At 41.3% G+C, this 23073-nt stretch overlaps 1 protein-coding gene across 2 annotated transcripts in view; it reads left to right on the top strand.

Annotated features, from left to right (window-relative positions):
- Window positions 1-23073, top strand: part of LOC139308500 (sphingosine-1-phosphate transporter SPNS2-like) — a 154777-nt gene that overhangs the window by 109903 nt on the left and 21801 nt on the right. For both annotated transcript variants that reach the window (XR_011599724.1, XM_070932070.1), the window contains exons 5-11: window positions 4723-4789; window positions 9471-9613; window positions 10418-10570; window positions 12316-12505; window positions 15695-15760; window positions 18621-18719; window positions 21429-21592. Coding sequence is in view for 1 of the 2 variants with exons in the window: in XM_070932070.1 (XP_070788171.1) it covers window positions 4723-4789; window positions 9471-9613; window positions 10418-10570; window positions 12316-12505; window positions 15695-15760; window positions 18621-18719; window positions 21429-21592 (882 nt within the window). In the remaining variant the exon portion in view is untranslated. The remainder of the gene's footprint in view (window positions 1-4722; window positions 4790-9470; window positions 9614-10417; window positions 10571-12315; window positions 12506-15694; window positions 15761-18620; window positions 18720-21428; window positions 21593-23073) is intronic.

Below are 23073 nucleotides of genomic sequence, written 5' to 3'. Positions count from 1 at the left end.
GGATGGAAACTAATCAAGGAGAGAAGCAACCTAGAACTAAGAAGAAATTTCCTGGGAGTGATAACAATTAATCAGTGGACTAACTTGCCTCCAGAAGTTGTGAATGCTTCAACACTGGACATTTTAAAGAAGAGACTGGACAACCATTTGTCTGAAATGGTATAGGGTTTTCTGCCTGAGCAGGGAGTTGGACTAAAGGACCTCCAAGGTCCTTTCAATTCTGTTATTGAGAGAGATCCATACTCAAAATAAAAAAGGGGAGTGGAATAGACTATCTCCTGCAGATGTGGGTATCTGCACACACCTATCACTGGTTTCAAACAAAGGTGGGATAATCATTGTAATATAATGGCTAGAGGCGTTCGGCTAGAAGTTTTCCAAAGTCCCCATAACTCTTTGATTCAACAGATATAAGAAGAGCTCAATACAGTAGATTAGACCAAACTCCAAATAAAAACAGATCAAAGACTGATTAGCTGGTTTCTTCTTGGAAATCCACACTTAAAGCAATACGATAATATCAATTCTTTACTACAGAGGTCAGCAGTTTCTCAAGTGTGTACACCACAAAATAAAACCAGCATTTTTGTTTGAAAAAGGCCCAAACCTCAGATTGTTTAGCAGATAGTCTCAAATGAATAACTCTATAAGGAAACCAATATTTCATCAGATGCCAGTTGTTTTTTAAAATTGTTCAACATTTATTTTAGGGGTTGAATAAACCAGATATGTGTATTGTGAAAATTTTTACACCTGATAGCCTTCCTTATACTTGTGCTGCAACTAATGCTTGTATATATACTGTATCCTGCCCTTTAACTGGAAGTTGTGACTAAACATTTTGCTACATTTTGTTTTGAGGCTATCTTTATATTTTCATCAGTTGTCAGCCAAATTCCCAAGAATTCCATGAACAAGGCATGAAGTCAATCTTATTCAAACTGCTAATATTTGTATTTATAGGAGAACTCCCTTTAAAACCAGAGTAGTTAACACAATGGCATTTAAAAATCTACCCTTTCGTTCCTTATTATGTACAGCAATTCAAATACTGACTTCTATTTGCACTACTTAAATAACAGCTCCAGGTTTGGAAATTTAGGCTGGTGAAATGTTAACCTTAATCAGCATAAGGACTTAAATAAAATCTGTGGTGAGAAAATTCATTTAGTGGCAATTTGCATTTTGCAGCATCTTCTGGCATACCAAAACACATTCAACCGTCATGGGATTTCTCTTTCTTTTGGTTTTTTTTTCCATAAATATATTTGGTTTTTTTCAGATTTCACCTTTTTGTTTGTCAAAGTTCTAGTTTGGGTAGCTAAGCATTGGCACTCCCACCTGACAGTTGGAAATAGAAGAACATATGTAGAAAAATGAAAGATTAAAAGGATAGAAATATTCCTGGTCTTCTAGAATGGATGATTCTTTTAAATTCTTTGACATTGTTTTCATGAACAATTGATTCTGTAGCCAGATTTATGTATTAATAAGGCAGAAGGGATTATTTTGAATTTAGCATAGCATTGTTGTCTGAACCCAGCTATTTACTGTACAGGTAGTCCTCGGCTTATGACCACAATTGAGCCCAAAATTGATGTTACTAGGTGAGAAATTTGTTAAGTGAGTTTTGCCCCATTTTATGACTTTTTCTTGCCACATTTCTTAAGGGAATCACTGCAGTTGTTAAATTAGTAATACCGTTGATAAGTGAATCTGGCTTCCCCATTGACTTTGCTTGTCATAAGGTCACAAATGGTGATCATAAACGGGACACTGCAAACCGTCATAAATATGAACCAGTTGTCAAGCATCCGAATGTAGATCACATGATCATGGGAATGCGGCAACGGTCATAAGTGTGAAAAATGGCCATAACTCACTTTTTTCAGTACCTTTGTAACTTCAAACGGTCACTAAACGAACTCTTGTAAATCGAGGACTATCTGTATGTGTAAATAATGTAAGGATTCAAGCTGCCTCCCCCTCACCAAATATTCCTTTTATGTCCACTATGTTTCTTGTTCTGAGATATCACCGAACATTCGTGAGAGCTCCTTTATTTTTTGGCAAATGGGTACCCTGTGGCTGACCATGCCCACCGTGGGAGTAGTTTTATGAACTGGCACATATTCCATTTTATGAGAATGCCTGCAATGTATTTTCAAAATGTTGTATATACTCTGCCCAAAAGGATTATCTGATGCTGAATTTACAGCATGCTATTTTTATGAAGCTAATTCTGGTTCATATTTCAATAAACTTCAGTTAATCAAAGGTTCTTAGAGCCCAGATATCATAATCCTCTCCTACATGTTCTAAGACTAGATAACTCTGCAAAACAAAATAAATTATGGGTAGTTCTCCACTTACGACTATTTATTTATATATATTTATTTATTTATATTAAATGTTTATACCGCCCCCTCTCCCGAAGGACTCGGGGTGGTGAACAGCCAAGACTAAAAAACATACAATATAAACATTAAAATACATTTAAAACAAAATTAAATCCAAAATGGCTCCCCAATTTAAAACGCCTTACCCATAACCCTATAATTAAAATAAATTTAAAATTTCCACATCAAAAGGGGGAAGATTTAGGCCAGGCCAGCTTGATGAAATAGAAGAGTCTTAAGCGCGCGGCGGAAGGTGCGCAGATCCGGGATCCTCCGTATCTCTGGGGGGAGCTCGTTCCAGATCGTAGGTGCCCCCACAGAGAAGGCTCTCCCCCTAGGGGCCGACAGCCAACATTGTTTGGCCGACGGCACCTGGAGGAGCCCCTCTCTATGGGAGCGTACTGGCCGGTGGGAGGCTATTGGTGGTAGCAGGCGGTCCCGTAAGTAACCAGGTCCTAAGCCATGGAGCACTTTAAAGGTGATAACCAGAACCTTGAAGTGCACCCAGAAGACCACCGGGAGCCAGTGCAGCTCGCGCAGGAGAGGTGTTACATGGGAACTCCACGTGGCTCCCATACCACCCGCGCAGCCGCACTCTGCACCAGTTGGAGCCTCCGAGTGCACCTCAAGGGGAGGTTCAAAGTTACAACAGGGCTGAAAAAAAAGGAGTTATAACCAGTTCACACTTACCACTATCATAGCACACACACACACACACACACACACACCACGGTTACATGATCAAAATTTGGGCATTTGGCAATTGGCATACATTTAGGATGGTTGCAGCATCCCAGGGTCATGTGATTGCCATTTGCAACCTTCACAGCCAACCTCCGACAAGCAAAGCCCATGGGGGGAAGCCGGATTTGCCTAACAATCATGCGATTCACTTAATGATCACAGTGATCCACTTAACAACTGCAGCAAAAAAAAAAAAAGGTTGTAAAATCAGATGCAACTCAAGAGTCGTCTTGCTTAGCAAAAGAAGCTTTGGTCCCAACTATGTTATAAATGGAGGACTACCTGTACTTGTATTATAGTGTTTTATATCGATTTTGCTAGCCAGACTTTCATAAAATGAATCCTGGGCCTTATAGTACAGAGAAGATTTATTTATTTATTTATTTATTAGTTCGATTTATATATGCTGCCCTTCTCCGGAGACTCAGGGTGGCTTACAATGCGTTAAGCAATAGCTTTCATACTTTTGTATATACCTGCTTAGTAGGGCTTTCAGGCCCCCCCAAGCGGTGTTCTTTTTTATACAAAGTCAGCTTATTGCCCCCACAATCCAGGTCCTCATTTTACCTACCTCGAAAGGATGGAAGGCTGAGTCACCCTTGAGCCTGGTGAGATTCGAACTTGCAGTAATTGCAGGCAGCTGGTGCTACTTAACTGCACTTTAGTCTGCTGGGCCACCAAGATGCCAATATATTTCATGATAGATCTATAGGAAGGGTCCAATAAAGCCCTCTTAGTGCTACAATCCACTGGAGTCTTGGTACAAAATAAAAAAATCCATTAAAATAGGCCAGGCAATTGAAAAACTGCCTTTATGAACCAAACATAATTATTTTTAATGAGATCACTGGGACTCTGCCTGTGGTGCAATGTTGAGCTTGTGTGGATTTTTGTGATTGCAAATATATATATAGCTTGGGAGTGTGTAGAAATCTCTTACATTAGAAATTTAGAAGCTTGTGTAATATTATTACACAACTTATTTTCCAAAGCACCAGAGGGCAGGACAAGAAACAATGGATGGAAACTAATCAAGGAGAGAAGCAAACCTGGAATTAAGGAGAAACTTCCTAAAGTGAGGACAATTAATCAGTGGAACAGCTTGTCTCCAGAAGTTGTGGGTGTCATTGGAGGTTTTTAAGAAGAGACTGGACAGTCACTTGCCTGAAATGTATCGGGTCTCCTGCTTAAGCAAGGGGTTGGACTAGAAGACCTCCAAGGTCCCTTCCAACTCTATTCTATTCTGATCCTGTTTCTGATATTATTGGGTTGGCTATGCTTAAAGTGCTGGATTTGTAATAATAGGAGCATCAAGGAAGCAACAAAATTAGGTGATTTCAGGGTCTCTTTACAGCCATCTATTTGTCAACTAAGATCTGGGTAATCCCCGAAATACTGTAATGTCTTGATGGACATGTTTCTTTCTTGATTTGGCAACTATGGTAAAATGAATACCGTATATCTGGAGCCATTGGGAACTCAGGCTGGCTCAAAACCTGACCAAATAACTAAAGTCATATTTCATTTTTTTCCTGTGTGGTTTTATCTTAATATTTTTTTATTTCTTTCTGTTTTCTAGTGGCTTAGGATATATCACGGGATCAAGTGTCAAGCAAGTAGCTGGAGATTGGCACTGGGCCCTGCGGGTGAGTAAGTGAGCAGGATTGTCATATCTGCATTGCAAAAATCTAAGTCACCACAAGATGGCAGCAAAGAGAGATAGGACACTCCACCTCTTGGCTGCTATCTAGTGATGATCCAGTTTTTGCAGCCTGTGTATTGTAGCTCTAGTAATGAACTCCTGTTTAGATTTAACACATTTGTATAGAACATCTGAATAAATATGCCTTTCTCCCTGATTTAAGCAAAATTTATAATTCTGCGGAATTCAGGTTCAACATAATGGCCTAATATATATTTGATGTACCTGATTTCTGATGTATTAAGTCCTGATGTGTGGTTTGTTTGGCTTTAACTTAACATGTTCTGCAAACCTAAAAATTGCAATTTGTAAATCACAGTGTTTGGCTTTGTGTGAAGTATGAATGCAACAAGCTGTGGTTTGTTTATTCAACCAGAGTTACTCAGCATGGCGTGCAAAGTGATGCTTGTGGAGAGAAGATTTGATGGAAATGAAGATTTATCCTCTTATATTATTTTGGACATAAAGTTTTGCAGTTGAGTGAAGTTACAGTAGAGGTTAATTGCGCTACAATTAGAAGTAGGCTAGGAAATGATTTGTGGATGTCGCTTACTGCCTGTTTTTTTCCATGCATATTTATTCCTTCAAAATTCCCAGAAGGTTTGGATGATGATATGATTGTAGGATCTGGACAATTTTCCTATGACCAGAGGTTGCCTTTTAAATGGTTCTACATGGTCAGCCAGAGGTGTGGCTTATATTACAATGTCAACGGTGCATCTGAGGCTAACGTTTGACTCACCATGTTCCTTTCTGAAGTGTTTGATGGGGTTGAAGTAGATGGGAACTCTGTAGCTCCAAAATGACTCATTTGGGTTCAGTTAATGTGGCTGTGGATTGTCTAATCAGATCCATGAGTGAAGAGATTGGTTTGGTTTATTAGTGGCTGAGTTTAATGGGTTGTGCATGCAGGGCCACTGTGTTCCTGAGGTATATTCGGAGGTGTTTGTAGAGGTATATGTGGGAAAATGATGAGAGCCAAAGACCAGAAATGGACCATTACATTCTTCGATGACTTTTTGCATTCTGCTAAGCAGGATGTTGTTCCCAGCAATCCATTCCTGTTCTTCCCCCTTTTCCCCCCCCAGCCCTCTTGAGTGCTTCAGCTTTTTTTCCTTTAGGTTTTTTCCATTTCCTCTCCTCCCCCCACCCTCGATTTTGGCAAACCTCTAAACTTGCCAATCGAATAGCAAAGTTCAAAGGGACCCTCGAGGTCTTCCGTTCCAAGCCCCTGCTCAAGCAGGAGACCCTATACCATTTCAGACAAATGTTTGTGCAAGATCTTCTTAAAAACTCACTCACAACTTCTGAAGGCAAGTTGTTCCACTGGTTGATTGTTCTTCATGTTAGGAAATTTCTCCTTAGTTCTTGGTTGGTTCTCACCTTGATTAGTTTCCATCCCTTGTTTCTTGTTCTTCCTTCAGGTACTTTGGAGATTAGGTTGACCCCCTCTTCTTTGTGGAATATTGCTATCATGTCACCCCTAATCCTTTTTTTTTTCATTAAACTGGACATACCCAATTCCTGCAACAATTGTTCCTATGTTTTAGTCACCAGTCCCCTAATCATCTTTGTTGCTTTTCTCTGCACTCTTTCTAGAGTCTAAAACATTGTTTTTATATCATGATGGCAGAAAAACTAAACCATCAACCAAATTATCTCCCTTTTCTTTATCTATTATTCTGAATGCATAAATGTTGGCACTCATAAACTGATCCTCAGAGTAGAAAGAATTATAGTGAAGTGCTAGTAGTACTCTATAATGGCTGTTTTGACTATTCTGTACCCTTATCACACTGACAATGTTGCTTTTACAAAGATCTGAATTAATTTAAATGCAACCCCTGCCCATTCACCTTCCCATTTTTCCCTAAAAAAATGTCAGAGAGAAGAATTCTATTTAATCCAGCTATATATAAAACTTGGCCTAAAAATGAAACAGCTAGTTTCATGTCTAGTTTTTTTTTTTTTAAATTTGATTTATATGCCGCCCTTCTCAGGAGACTCAGGGCGGCTTATAATGCGTTAAGCAATAGCCTTCATACTTTTGTATATTTATACAAAGTTAGTTTATTGCCCCCACAGACTGGGTCCTCAATTTACCTACCTTAGAAAGGACGGAAGGCTGAGTCAACCTTGAGCCTGGCGAGATTCGATCTTACTTTAATTGCAGACAGCTGGTGTTAAATTACAGTGCTCTGTCTGTGAGCTATCCAGGCTCACAGACAGAGCCTGGATAGTTTAATGAAAAGAAGGATTGGGGTGACATGATAGCAATGTTCCAATATCTAAGGGGCTGCCAGAAAGAAGAGGGGGTTAACCTATTCTCCAAAACACTTGAAGGCAGGACAAGAAGCAATGCGTGGAAACTAATCAAACAGAGAAGCAACCTAGAAATTTCCTGACCATCAGAACAATTAACCAATGGAACCACTTGCCTCCAGAAGTTGTGGGTACTACAAAATTGGAAGTTTTTAAGAAGTGATTAGAAAACCATTTGTCTGAAATGGTATAGGGTTTCCTGCCTAAGCAGGGGGTTGGACTAGAAGACCTCCAAGGTACCTTCCAACTCTGTTATTCTGTTATTCAGCTAAATTGAAACCCTGTATTTTTTGCCATTTCTCACTGAGATTTCCACCTCACCTCTCTCCCATAGCTTCTCTTTCATTTACTCCCCTCATTTGTTGGAGCACATACAAAATCTGTTACACAATTTAGGGCGCTTCCGATTTATTTATGCCAGTTTATTGTTGAGATAGCAAAGGCAAAAAGGTAGCCTCAGTCCACTGTTCTTAATTTCCCTTATTATTAAGCATAAAGCATTTATTTATTTTTTTTGTTCTGTTTGGGGGTGCATGAGAGAGAGGAACACTTTGTCTCACTTCACATTTCTTTTCCTGCACCGAGCCATTCTTATTTCCTTCTATTTTATCCCCCTGGGGACCCTGATAAATGTGCTAGGGAAGACTAGCACACAATGCTCAGAGCAGACACACACAAAAATTGGCCTGGATGGAAAAATAGCCGAGAGGAAATAAGACAGCAAAACTGCTTACTGACCTTTGACTCTGCTTGGATTCCGGCTATCCGAGAGGTGATTGCTGTTTCCTCGTCACTGGACTTCTGCAGAGGTGGAATTTTAGAGATGGTGCCATTTAGAAGTGTTGAATACCATCACATGCCTGGTTCGGAATAAGCATCTTTATGCAGGTTAATTAGTTCTGTTTTGTAGATGAGAGAGAATTTGCATGGCATTTTCAAATGCTGAGAGGACATTGAATGCATGATTTAGGTGGGTGGTTGTTTTGGTTTTTTTACATCAGCATCATAAATTGTGCCAGCATAATTATCTTTCATATAGTTCATGCTGTAGATTATGGGTAGGAGGGAAGGGGAGGTTCACTTAAGATTGCAAGTGAATTAATGAAAGGAGAGATTCAGTTGATAATAGCTTAATCTATTTAGCAAGGAATAGAATGGAGATAAATTGGATGTTTCTCCCAGATATTTTATGCTGTTTATATAAAACACATAGCAAATAGCAATAGCACTTAGACTTATATACCACTTCACAGTGCTTTTACAACCCTCTTTAAGCGGTTTACAGAATCAGCTTATTGCCCTCAACAATCTGGGTCCTCATTTTACCCACCTCGGAAGGATGGAAGGCTGAGTCAATCTTGAGTCTGGTGAGATTCGATCTGCCAAACTGCTGGCAGCTGGTGATCAGCAGAAGTAGTGCACTCTAACCGTTGCACCACCACAGCTCTTAATACACACACATACGTACATTCATAAATTTCATAACAAATTGTATAGCATTACAGGTAGTTCTTGTTTAGCAACTGTCTCGTTTAGGGACAATTTTCAGTTGATACAGTGAAAGACCTTTGCAGATCTGTAAAGCAAAGGAATACTGAAATAAAATCATAAGCACAGTCACAGTTTTCATTTAGCTAGTGATTTGTTTAATGACCAAGTTGCCTGGCCCAGCTGTGGTCACTAAACAAGGACTACCTCTTTGCTGTTGACTTTGCTGTTGGGGAATATACTGAGTCAATATAATTCCATAATTTTTGATGGTGAGGTAGAACTTCCTTAGCAAGTTGGCTATGTTGTATGGAATTTTTCCAAACTTGGTTATGAGTTTGGAAAAAAGTAAAGGAGGGCATGATGTTGTATGAGATCATTATATATATGACATGGAGAAAGTTGACAGGGAGATTTTCTGCTGGTCAACCAAACTGATTCTGATTAATTTGGAATCAAAACTTTATCACTTTAAATTCACTTGTAGGAGAAGTTCTAAAAATGGCTGGTTTGAAAATGATTTCAGTGCCTGTGTAACCCCCTCCTTTCAAGTGCTATAAATAAGTTGACACGCATGGAGATAAATAATTTGCCCTCCAGACTTTTCAGACCTCGGTTCTGAAGATTCGACCCCACCATTCCAATATTTTCTTTGCAATTCCCAAGGCAGGAATTTCTTAATTTTATAAGAAAAATAGAAGAGGTGAATTTCTGCTCTGATCTAGGAATCCTGTTCTTCGTCTTGAGTTTTGATGTCAGATCATTCGCTTTGGGCTATTTTCTCAGCTGTTTTTCTTCCCCCTCTTCTCTTCCAGGTTTCTCCACTTTTAGGTATGATCACAGGGACACTTATATTAATATTTGTACCAGCTGCTAAAAGAGGCAATGCTGAACAACTGGGGGCACAGCTGAAGGCCCGGACCTCCTGGCTGAGGGACATGAAGGCCTTGATAAGAAAGTAAGGCAACCCTTCTTAGGTTTGATTTTAAATTTTTCTATGTTAGAAACCAACTTGAGATACGGGTTCAAAGCCAGACAGCTGGGAGTAACATTTTTAAAAATTGCCACAATATTTCACTTCTCCAGCTTCTTTTTCATGAAGCTACTGATGACAGCAACTATTTAGTGCAATGTCAACACCACTGATGTGCTAAGTGCCTTGTATATTACAGAAATGATAACAGCCCTTTCCTAGAGGACTTTTAATTCCTTTGTATCATCATATTAAGCTGGTATGGTTTTTCAACCTCATTTGTCATGGAGCAGCAGTTTTATGGTAGAAATTAAGAATAATAGAATAACAAAGGACCTTTGAGGTCTTCTAGTCCAACCCCCTGCTCAAGCAGGAAACCCTATGCCATTTCTGACAAATGGTTGTCCAATCTCTTCTTAAAAACCCCCCATTGTTGGAGAACATAGAACTTCTGGAGGCAAACCAGTCTACTGATTAATTGTTCTGTCAGGAAATTTCTCCTTATTTCTAGGTTGCTTCTTTCCTTGATTAGTTTCCATCCATTGCTTCTTGTCCTGCCTTCAGGTGTTTTGGAGACTAGGTTGACTCCCTCTTCTTTGTGGCAGCCCTTTAATTATAGCTGCTTAATTATAAATTATAGGTATCAAACTCTGGAAGAGTTTTTGAGATTATTTCTGGGCTACTGTATATGAGTAAGAAGGATCAGGTGTTTCCTGGGCAGATCTGGTTTTTTTCTTCTACTCTGTTCAAAAGACTCATTTACTGACTTGCAACCCCCTTTGTCTTCAGTCGCAGTTATGTGTTTTCGTCCCTGGCTACCTCTGCTGTTTCCTTTGCCACGGGAGCTTTGGGGATGTGGTTCCCTGTTTACCTGCATCGGGCCCAAGTTGTTCAAAAAACAGCAGAGATTTGCACTTCACAGCCCTGTGGGACTAAAGACAGGTAAGGTTTTGTTCTATGTTCATATTCCCCTATAACCGTGATGGCCAACCTATGGCACGCGTGCCCGAAGTGGCACGTGGAGCCATGTTGCTTGGCACGTACGGCATCACCTGTTCCTCTTCCGGGTTTCTGGTGTGCATGCCCACGTGATGATCAGCTGGCCTTCGTGCGTGCGGCAGTGCTGGAAACTGGAAGAGCTGGTCTTCCATTTTCCGCATGAGCATGCACGCTGGCTAGCTGATTGAAGCACGTGCATGCGTGCCAGAAACCCGGAAGACTAGCTGGCTGGCGTGCATTCATACGCCGGAAACCGGAAGTTCATTTTCGGGCGCACACATGTGCCCTGGGTAGCTCCTCTTCCAGGTTGCGGCCCAAAAGCGAGCGCAGACTCCCTTTTTGGCACTCGGGGCCGAAAAGGTTCGCCATCACTGCCCTATAAGCTATAAAATATTTCCTCAGAAGATGTTCACATATCGTTGGCTGTATTTGCATTAATGGTATAGCAGACGCTGCTCTAAACCTCCAGAGGAAGAGTGGGCAGTACAACATTTTAAATGAATAAATTAAATTGCCATGTTTGGAGACAGCAAGCATGAACGTACCAAGAACTAGAAGGAGTGAGACAAGTGCAGGAGAAGGCCATTACTCACATGTCCTGCTTGAGTGCTTCTTGGCAAACAGGCCTGGTTGGGCACAGGACCAGAGAACCTTCACTGGTTCCTCAGATAATCAGAAACCGAGCCTTCCTGCTTAGATGCGATTCATTTGAAGATACCATAGGCTGGGAGTGAAACAAAAGGAGGGTTAGTCCTTCTTTAGTGACCAATATTGGGACTGACAATCCGGTTGTTAAAGAGACATGGTCACTAAGTGAAACACCATATTATTATGATTTTACTTCAGTTTTCCTTTGTAGACCTGCAAATGGCCATAAATAGAAGCACTGGTTGTAAAATTACTTTTTCATGTGAATGGTGGCTAAATAAGTCAGTCACTAAATGAGGCCTAGCTGTACTTTTTTCAGTTCAGGCTGTTCTTTTGGGCTTTTCTAGAGATATCCAGTCTTAATACTTAATGCAATCCACAAAGCTTTTTACAGATTTTATTTTAAAAGCAGGAATTTACTTATTTGTATTTCTTCCTGCCGCCATGACAGTGTTTGAGTTCTGAGAGGAAAATAAATGCAGGCCATTTCGTCTTAAATTCTATCTGATCATATTACTTCAGTTGACCAATAGTGGTTTTACATACATTTTTATTTTTTTTTTTCCTTCTGTACTTTTGCCTCCTTTGCAGTCTTAATTGTCACAACTACCATGAGGGGCAGAGGTTCATATTTTGTTTAATGATAATAGAAATGAAAGTTGAATGATTTAAGAACAGTGGAATGTAGGCATGGAGTGGCAAAAAATAGCTTGTCCAGAGATACCATAAGTTTTAAATAAACTTCTTTTAAATGCAAATATTTTTAATTTTCCATTTATTGTCAAAAACTCAGATCTGAGTTATTGAAAGAACCTAGAATTCCCGTGAAACTTGAGAATCTCCAGAACTTGCTTTTTTTTTTTTTCTGAATTCTTTTGCAGGGGTTTAGTCCATCGATCTCCATGTAGCACCTCTTACTCATTGCCTTGCCTTGCTAATTCAACCCTCCCCGTTGCCTCTCACCTACTGCCTTGTGTATAAAAATAAGTACACCTAAATGAGAAAAGGTTTTTATTTCTGGAATCGTTCTGTGTCCTTAGCTTGATCTTTGGAGCCATCACCTGCTTCACTGGATTTCTGGGCGTGATCACTGGGGCTGGAGCTACCAAGTGGTGCCGGGTGAAAACACAAAGAGCGGATCCTCTAGTTTGCGCTGTCGGGATGCTGGGGTCAGCCATCTTTACCTGCTTGATTTTCGTTGCAGCCAAGAACAGCATTGTAGGAGCCTATGTAAGTGATCAGTCTGGAAAAGGGGAGGCTGAAGTTGGATTTCTCTTCCTTCATATATCTATCTACAGATAAGCCTCGTATTATAGCTGTAATGGAGCCTATCCATTATGGTTGTTAAGTCCTACCGGTCGGAAAACAGATCTGTTATGTGGCCGACCCATCTATACAATGTTGTTTGTAGTGGTCATTAAGTGATCACAGCAATTGTAAAACGAATGCAATTGTTAAGCAAATGCCATGGGTCAAACCCATAATTCGCTGTGGCGCACTTTTGCCAAAACTGGAAGTGAAAGCCAGTTTTTGTCAAAACTGTCATGAAATGCAGTCATATGACTGCAGGATGTTGCAAACATATATATATATATATATATCTAGCCCAAAAATTAGCCCTAGCTTGATTCTACATGTGCGTCCAATATAAGCCCTACCGCCAAAATAAGCCCTAGTTAAGAACCCGCCCACTCCGTTTTACCTGGTTGCACAAGGTGGGTGAGGTGTACAGGTATAAATCAAGCTAGGGTGGGGATGAGGGGTGGAGCTGCCCCTTGTGCCCCGCATACACTAACCTTAGGACAGTTGCAGCCAGGCCTTCCATGCCCTGACACCTGCCTCGCCTTGCCGGCTATTCTGCTTCTGCTTGCGCGTGTTGCCCCCAGCCTCCATTTTGCCATCAGAGATCTTCTTCTGGGAGGGGCTCTCGGTACCACCGCCATGAGGTGAGAGAGTGGAAAAGACATCCCCTGAAAATAAGACCTAATGCCTCTTTTGGAGGCAAAATAAATAAATAAAACAAGACCAGATCTTAAGGAAGGTTAGGGGAGAATGGGGAAGAAATAATTATATTTTCCCTCCAGGCCTTAACTTCTTTTGTTTTGCACATTGCAACTTCTGGTTCATACATTTCTTCTGGCTATGCCCTAGAAGGAGAAGACAGAGAAGAGGCTGATGCTTCCTGGTTTTCGGGAGCAGTGAATCTATTGCCTTCTGGCATTTTAAATCTCAGGAAGTATGAATTCAGAATTCCTATATAACACCCAGTTCATTTCCCTGCTTTTAAATCTCAAAAAGAGGGTAAAGGACAATGCCAAATATAGTGGTACCTTGGTACTCATCGTTAATTGGTTTAGGGAGGCATGATGAGTACCCAAAACAATAAGTACCAAACAAATTTTTCCCATAAGGAATAATGTAGTATGTCACAAGGCACCCAACACTGACAAATTCTAGCTTGTGCATTGAGCACCAAATAAATGATGAGTATTCAAGAGAAAATTTTAACATCAAAATACGTTAAGTACCAGATTCAATTAATTTCAAAGCAGTTGAGTACGAAGTTGAGTGCCTGGAGTCTCCACACTTGAAAATGGACCTTAGCCGATGCTTTAATATACTAACTGGTGACCTTGATTCTATTCCAATGTATTAAGTTCCCTTTATACATTATTAATGCAGTTCTTTGAATGCTGATCCTTCTGTAGTCAAAATGGCCCTGCCAGTAATAAAATTAACACCACTGAATAGTTTTTGGAAACATGCATAAACACAAAAACTATTAGCTGTGATTTAAAACAAAGCCTTTATTTCAAGGGCTCCAAGTGCTTCTAGGACGTTCAGAATCACCACTTTGCATTTCGAGTTCAAGATAATCTAAAATTGAAATGTTTGGCATACCTTTAGCTGCAACCAGAGTTCCTCTTTTGTGTAATCAACCTATATATTTAACTTCCTCTCCATCAAGGCAGATTCCCTTTCAGTACTTGATGGAGTTCTTTTTTTTTTTTCCAGACCCCATTTTTTAGCATGCTCTGCAGTTTATGTTTGTATTTATGTCCATGTTTATACTGGTAGAATTATTGTTAGCTACCTTGAGAATTTAAGGAAGTATATAAATACTACAAATCAGCAGAACATATGGCGTTGCAAATGTTGCTGGATTCTAGCTCCCTTTATCCCAGCCATAAGCCATGTTCAGTAACATCTGGAAGTTCCCTGTTCCTGCTATAAATACATTTCTCACCATGGTTGACCTCTACCTCTTTTTGAAATACACAGAATTTTTACCAGTTTCTAAACTTCCTCCTTATAAACATATAAAAATATAAGCTTACAAACGTTATAAAACTATAAACATTTTATAAGTATTTATTTAATAAAAATTTTCCCGATCACAAATAAGTAAAATAATTTTTAAAAAACCTTCCCTCCCTGTCTCCTCCACCCCACAGATAAGGTTCAGTGGATGTTAACAGTAAATTGCCATGCATTCAGAGCAGTGGTGAAATGTAAAATTCGTTACTATCGGTTCTGTGGGCGTGGCTTGGTGGTGGTGGGTTATATGATTGAGTGGGCATGGCCAACTTTTTTTTTTTTTAACTTTTAAGACCATTTTTTCTACAACCTCTTCGGCTGGAGAGGTTGTAAAAAAATGCTTTTAAAAGCCTCTGACGATCCAGCTGAGTTGCCTGATCGGCAGAGGCTTTTTTTTTTAAGAAACATTTTTTCTACAACCTCTTCAGCCGAAGAGGTTGTAGAAAAAATGCTTTTAAAAGCCTCTGACGATCTGAGCTGAGCCGCACTAACATCAGAGGCTTTTTTTTTACTTTTAAAAGCATTTTTTCAGCTGAAGAGGTTGTAGAAAAAATGCTTTTAAAAATAAAAAAAATAAAGCCTCTGAGGATTGCGCGGCTCAGCTGGGCACGGGGGGAGGCGCAGCAGGGATTTTTGCTACCGGTTCTCCGAACCACCCACCGCCATCGCTACCGGATCGGGTGATCCGTCCGAACCGGGAGCATTTCACCCCTAATTCAGAGATGGTATTCAGCCGGTTCAGACCAGTTTGCCCAAACCGGTAACGGAAATTGTGGGTGGGCTCACGTACCCGCTCCGGCTCTATGCCATCCTATTTAGGCACATTTTTGAGGCCGGGCGCATGCACGGACAGGGCACGCGCCAGGAAAGCACGTGCACAGAAGGCCAGGCGCATGCGTGGATGGGGCGTGTGCAAGCGAAGCGACCACGCACGCATGCAAGCTCACATTTGTGAACCAGTAGGGGAAAGTAAATGAATACCACCCCTGCGTGCATTCAGTTAATATTGAGGATGCAGTCTTTAAAACAGAACCACCAAATTGTGGGATACTTCTCAAACTTGCATGAATAAATTGTATATGTCTACTGTTTCAACCACAGGTCTGCATTTTTATTGGTGAGACGCTTTTGTTTTCAAACTGGGCCATCACAGCTGACATTCTTATGGTAAGTTGATATGGAAGTGTAACTTGCATTTAATTTACTGGCATAGGGCTATGTTTTGCAATTGGGCAACTGTTGTTGGACTCAAACATTAAGCTTGGACTACCGGTATGTGCCTAGCATATTATATTAATGCATTTCCTTCGTTACAAACTAGATTGAAGGCTAATCTAATTAGAAGTAATCAAGTTTAGTTGTTGGGCAAATGCAGCTGCTAGAACATTAACTGGCCTGGTTAAATTTGTTTGTTTGAATGCGCCCTCTGCCTCATCAGCCATAGCTAGTATGGCTAATTTTCTCCTGCAAGCTAACCATTGCAACATTCCTCATCAAAGTTGCTAGGAAGAGACTTGCACTATAAATAACTTCCATTTAGTCTTATTGTTTTGTCACTCTTCACCTTCACCTCCTCAGGTTCTTGCTCTTTCTCTGCATAATACACATAAACACGTTCCGCAGGCAGGCAGCAATGGCGGGCGAAGGCAGGTTAGCAATGGCGGGCGAGCAGGCGAAATGTGGAATGACTGGGCGGGAAGGGGTGGGGCCAGCCGGTGGTGCGATTTGCCAGTTCGCCAAACTGCACAAAACAGTAACAACCGGTTCGCCCGAACCAATCCGAACTGGCTGAATCCCACCTCTGGTTCTGCTTCTTCATTTGGAGAGCTGTCTCCTTCTTTAAACCTCGATAGAAATTCCATTCTTCAGCTTTCTAGAGACCATCTCTCATCTCTCACTTCTAATTACAGATTTTCCCAATAAGGGCATAGTTTTTCCCACCATTAAAACAGGAGGTCTAGCTTATATATTTCATGTTGTGTAGATGTAGCAGGGAGGTGTCACAGCAAGTGGTAGCACGTAGTCAATCTTGGCTGTTCTAAAAAAAAAAAGGGCTAAGCAGAGTCGGATCTGGTTAATATCTGGAATTGAAGACTGCCATAAAATCTCAAGGCTATAGAAGTTGAATTTCATCCATGGGAGATTAGTAGAAAGAAGCAGGTCACCATAGTACTACTGGAGACCTCTTGGCTGCTTTCCCTTCTCATTCCTCTGGATTTTGATACTGGTCCTAAAATTTATGGGCGTTCTTCTTAAATGGCCTTTGCCACTGGCCATTTCCATAGGATGTGGGCATCAAAAACAACAATGGTTTAGAGATGCCTTCTGCAGTGCTATGAATAGTCTTGCTTGTTCTCTGTGGTGGGAAGAGGACATCACTGGGAAACCAGAGCTTTCTCCAGGCCTCTACTTAAGGAAGTATGTTTGGCCAAACAACCGTATCTGTCCTTTGGGCAGCAAAATCTGGACAACTCCCATAGTAAAAATTTAGTTTCAGCTTTATTTTATTCTTCAAAATGCCAGTCTACTTTTGTAACTGACTACATCTGCAAACTTGGGCAGGAACTACTTTTTCACTAAATGTTTCTTCCCCCTACCCCCCATGATCAGCTACTCTCAGTTGATTAAAACAACCTACATAGCTTATGGATCTCCTGATTTGCTCTTAATTCATGCAGTTCAGGAGCCCTGAACGGGGCTGCAGTTTAGTTCCAAATTAAAAAGGATCTAACTGAGCCTTCTTCTGATAATAGAATAGAATAGAATAGAATAGAATAGAATAGAATAGAATAGAATAGAATAGAATAGAATAGAACAGAACAGAACAGAACAGAACAGAACAGAACAGAACAGAATGGAATTCTTTATTGGCCAAGTGTGATTGGACACACAAGGAATTTGTCTTGGTGCATACGTGCTCAGTGTACATAAAAGAAAAGATACATTCGTCAAGAATCATAAGGTACAACACTTAGTGATAGTCATAGGGAAACAGTCAATATAAATCTTAAGGATACCAGCAACAAGGTTACAGCCATACAGTCATATGCAGGAGGAGCTGGGTGGTGGGAACGATGAGAAGATTAATAGTAGTGCAAACTTAGTAACCAGTTTGACAGTGTTGAGGGAATTATTTGTTTAGCAGAGTGATGGTGTTCGAGGAAAAACTGTTCTTGTGTCTAGTTATTCTGGTGTGCAGTGCTCTATAGCGTCGTTTTGAGGGTAGGAGTTGAAACCATTTATGTCCAGGATGTGAGGGGCCTGCAAATATTTTCACAGCCCTCTTTTTGACTCGTGCAGTATACAGGTCCTCAATGGAAGGCAGGTTGATTGATCAGTTGCTCTCCAGTTATGTTGAAGTACTATATCCACCCTCTGCAGACAGAACATCCAATAGCATAGCTCGTGTGTGTGTGTGTGTGTGTGTGTGTGTGTGTGTGTATTCATTCAAGTCACTCTTGATGATTGCCTGGACAAGTCCCTCCAGAGTTCTTAGCAGCCTTTTCAGACAGATGGTTGCCATTGCCTTCTTCCCATGGCTGAGAAAGAGCGATTGACCAAAAATCACCCAGCTGGCTTCAATCCCTAAGTCGGGACTAGAACTCATGGTCTCCCCTTTTCTAGCCTATTGCCTTAACCACTGCACCAAACTGGCTGATGTTCGCTATATGATGGTTCCTATCTGCATACGGTTAGGTGGGGAAAGGGAACCCTGGTGGTGCAGTGGTTAACTGCAGTATTGTAAGCAAATTCTGCCCACAGTCAGGAGTTCGATCCTGACAAGGCTCAGGGTTGACTCAGCCATCTATCCTTCCAAGTTTGGTAAAATGAGGACCCAGATTGTTGGGGGCAATATATAAATAATGCTGAAATTGTAAACCACCCAGAAAGTGCTGTAAAGAAATAAAGGGAGGTATTTAAGTCAAAATACAGTTGCTGTTTCTAAAAGAAAAATTGTTCAGAATGATTAAATGCTATGATGTTTTAATCTTTTATCTCCCTCCCTGCCTTCTGCATTCCATTTCAGTATGTGGTTATTCCTACACGCCGAGCAACAGCCGTAGCGTTGCAGAGCTTCACCTCACATCTTTTGGGAGATGCTGGAAGTCCCTACCTGGTTGGATTTGTAAGTATACCCTTGGCACACCTGAGGAATAGGATAAGAAGCTGGGTTCTTGTGAGAATGATAATTCTCCCTAGCTCTGCATGCACCCGGGCTTTGTGATTGCATTTAATGCTCTTAATCTGGCAATTCAATGAATCCATGTTCTGAGTTCATACAAAACATTTGGGATATAAGCTAAGCCAACAGTCAGGTTTTGTATAAGTCCACACATCCAAGGGTGAAATTCAGCAGGTTCTGACAGGTTCTGAGAACCGGTAGTGGACATTTTGAGTAGTTCGGAGAACCAGCAAATACCACATCTGGCTGGCCCCAGATTGGGGTGGAAATGGAGATTTTGCAATATCTTTTCCCTGGAGTGGGGTGGGAATGGAGATTTCACAGTATCCTTCCCCTGGAATGGGGTGGGAATGGAGATTTTGCAGTATCCTTCCCCTGCCACGCCCACCAAGCCACACCACACCATGCCCACCAAGCCACGCCCACAGAACCGGTAGTAAAAAAATTTGAATTTCACCACTGCACACATCCCAAAACAATCTTTAGCCAAGTAACACTAACTTAGCATCGTGTGTGATGTGAATGCATCTTCTAGACCTTTATTATTAGAGTTGTTTGTCACACCTCTCACTTCGAGGTTACTCTTTATCTGAAGGTGTGCACTTTGTTGAATGAACTGAGCCACACATCTACAGAAGAAGAAAAAAAAGTACCATTAATGAAACCAGAAAGAGACATAGGAACGAAGTGTTTTTGGCACGACACAATTTTCTGCTTCTTCAGATCCACAGTTTAAGATACCTCTCTGATTTCTGTGGTGATTTTGAATTTAAAATAATTTATTTTAAAGTTTTCTATGTACTCCTTTCTTCTCCTATTATCCTCACAATCCTTGATGCTACAGACATTTTTTGGGGAGTGGGTGGGGGGGATGTTCCCAATCAGGGTGCTAGCCCAGACAAATTCTGCCATTTGCGGATAATTAGAAAACCTCCCCAAAGTGATAAGGGATGGGTAAGGTATTCTTTAATATAATCTTTCTAATAAAGATAAGCTTCTCCCTCTCCTGCATTAGGGAAATGAGATGGAAGAGTAACTGACATAGCCACTTAACACTTCAAGAGGGAGCTAGTTACTTAGAAGACTCCTCTATGTTAAGCACCCTAGTTTTGGTTTATACTATTATTCAGGGTATTTCTAAAACACAAACACATGCATACACCCACATGCCAAATGTGGTGCTAACTTGGGACCACAGAGCATATTGTTTTCCTTGGTTCCTCCAATCATTAAAATAAATGTATGCTTATTGCCTGATATTATTTAGCCATCTAGCCCAGATATTCTACTGTGATCTGGGATTTTCCCAACTCTATCTGGAGTTTGCCTGATTAGAATCTGAAGCAAAACGGGTGTTCCAACGTGACTTCACCCCAGTTCTAAATGAAGGCTCTGTATACAAAGAGATTGCTCAGTAAATGAATTTGAGTTGGGCCTTAGATGTTGAACCTAGGAAAATGCCTCATACAGCATCAGGTAATGGATTCCTTTAACACTGAAAAGTGTTGGTTCTATCACGTTTCCAGTGGAGAAGTCTCCCTTGGTTGATAGATCCTTTAATAAAGTAAAAGGTAAAGATTTCCCTGTCCAGTCATGTCCGACTCTAGGGCACAGTGGTCATTTCCGTTTATTGGCCAGAGAGCCTGTGTTGTCCCAAGACTGTTGGCTTAGCTTATATCCCAAATGTTTCCATCACTGGTGGGATTCAAATAATTTAACAACTGGTTCTCTGCCCTAATGACCGACTGGGTGGGCGTGGCCATGGTGGGCATGGCCAGGGCGGGTGACAGGCAGCACTGAGCCTCCTGCACCCCCCTGGGAGCAAAAACTGGCCGTGGGAGGTGGCGCTGCCCCCCCATGCCCCATTTTGGGCCTAGGAGGCCTCCTTGCAGCCTTCTGGGAGTGAAAACAGGCCACGGGGGGCGCCACATACCCCCACGTTCTGTTTTGGGCCTAGGAGGCCTCCCTGGGAGCCAAAATGGGGTGTGTGGGGACATATAGCTATATATATAGCTATATGCCAAAAACATATGGGAAGTTGTTAGCGTAGTACTGTACAAAGTGGTACCTATTAATCTACTCGCACTTGCATGCTTTTGAACTGCCAGGTGGGTAGGAGCTGAAGCGAGGAACAGAAGCTCACCCCATTGTGCAGTGCTCAGGTCTCGAACCCGGGCTTTCTGCTTTCTAGTTGACAAGCTCAGTGTCTTTAACCATTGAACCATCATGCCCCCTTCAGATTTTTTTCATAGAAGGTGGCAAAGTTGGCAACTGGAATTTTTGCACCTGGGAAAAATGGGTGGTTTATCTCTGAACAAGGGTTCCCACCATCCTCTTATCCCTGGAGGATCTAGTCTGGGAGTTACAGCCACTTGTGGGTGAGACTTATGCCAACAAAAAGAAAAACATCGCAATGGGAAATCCTGCCTAACAGTCATGGGAGGAGCCAGCCAGTTAACTGTAAGAATGTCAGGATTTGTTTTTCTGTGCAAAACTGAGAAAGTCTCACAAATCTTGGCAAGGAAGCAGTTGGTTTCCCCCATCCCATTTCAAATAAACTATGTTGGTGACAAAGAGAATGTCCATAAATAGGCTTATCTCTGTCTGTTCCGTCTCTTTCCACCCCCTCCACCCCCTACTTTTCCCTTCTAGATCTCTGATGTGATACGGCAGAGCACAAAGGAGTCGCCACTCTGGGAATTCCTCAGTTTAGGCTATGCGCTGATGCTGTGCCCTTTTGTTGTGGTCCTCGGGGGGATGTTTTTCCTGGCCACGGCCCTCTTCTTCCTAAGCGACAGAGCCAAAGCCGAGCAACAGTGAGTACCTCTCAGTGGTGTGGGAAAAGGAAAACAGCATGTGTTATATTTTTAAAGAAGGGCATTGTCATTTGCCATTTTGGCACTGGTATCCAATTTAACCAATGAGAAGAGCCACGGGTGCATTTCCAATCTGAACAGTGTCAACCTCAGCTTGAAACACCAATTCAAGAAATTGAGGTGCGAGATTGTGTGCTTGGAGACTCCAGCAAGCTCTAATAATGAAAGTGTTATCATTTCCAGATTTGCTAGTAGATCAGTCTTTTGAGTACTACTGTGGGGGCCATTCAATTGCTTTCTTGTCAGTCCACATTATCTAGAAGAAGAGAGACTATAACTCTTTCTTTCTCCTTACTCTTCTTACTGCTTTGTTGCTCCTGATAGTCCATATGGGGGTCTTTTTGGTAGAAGTACTACAGTGCTTTATTGAAAGCAAAAGGAGAAGGGGACAGCGTAGGATGGGATGATTAGATGGTTAGATAGCATCATCCACGCAATGAACATGAATTTGGGCAAACTCTGGGAGGCAGTGGAGGGTAGGGGGGCCTGGCATGCCATGCTCCATGGGATCACAAAGAAAGGACTTAGTGACTAAACAACAACAGCTATAGTGCTTTTCTGTTGTCTTCTTCCCACTCTTATAGGGGGTCATAAATGATAACCAGAAATTCGAGTTGCATTTGAAATCCTATTAGGAGCCAGTGCAGTTCAGAAAGTAGTGTTGTTACCTAGGTGTACCGAAGTGTACTATTTTTACCCATACTGTTGTATTCTGGATCAGTTGCAGCTTCTGGATGGTCTTCAAGGAAAGCCCATGCAACACACATTTCAGAAATCTAATCAGGAAGGGACCAGAGTATGAATGAGGAGGACTTCCAAACCCATAAATAAGGACAACTCTTTTCTTATATAGCCTATTTACTGTTATAGTTCCCTTGTCAGGTAGTTGAGTCCAATGGATAATTGCTAAAGTCCACCCAGCTGCATGGGATCCATTCTCAGCTCTCAGCTCCTACAGTTCTGCTTTTATTTATTGCCAAGGGCTATTTACCCACTTTCTTGTACTCTGAAACAAGAAATAAAACAGAGCAGCATTCTCTAGAGGTTGAATCCATGGAAATGGGAATTGCCATCAGTGGGAACAATGAGAACAGAAAGAGAACACTATTGATAGGAAAGACACTGAAGATACGTTCGCCAAGCAGACTTGCCATCTCATCCTACTTGAAGACTAGAGGCAATTTATTTCTGTGAGACGACTAATATTCATTTGGCAAAGCTATCCCAGAATGTCTAGACGCTGGCATCATTACTCTTCAGCATTAACTTTCTAATGCATCCTGATATAAATAAATAAATAAATAAATAACTTTATTGTCATTGTACGTGTATACACAGTATACCCATACAACGAAATTCACGAAGACCAGGTCCAACACACATAATAATCCCCAAACACACCCCCACCCACCACAGTTCCC

This window comes from Pituophis catenifer, unplaced genomic scaffold, assembly GCF_029215685.1.
Source record: "Pituophis catenifer annectens isolate HBS135680 unplaced genomic scaffold, rPitCat1.0.hap2 SCAF_1, whole genome shotgun sequence".
Taxonomy (NCBI): domain Eukaryota; kingdom Metazoa; phylum Chordata; class Lepidosauria; order Squamata; family Colubridae; genus Pituophis; species Pituophis catenifer.
This window is presented reverse-complemented; position numbering and strand designations above follow the sequence as displayed.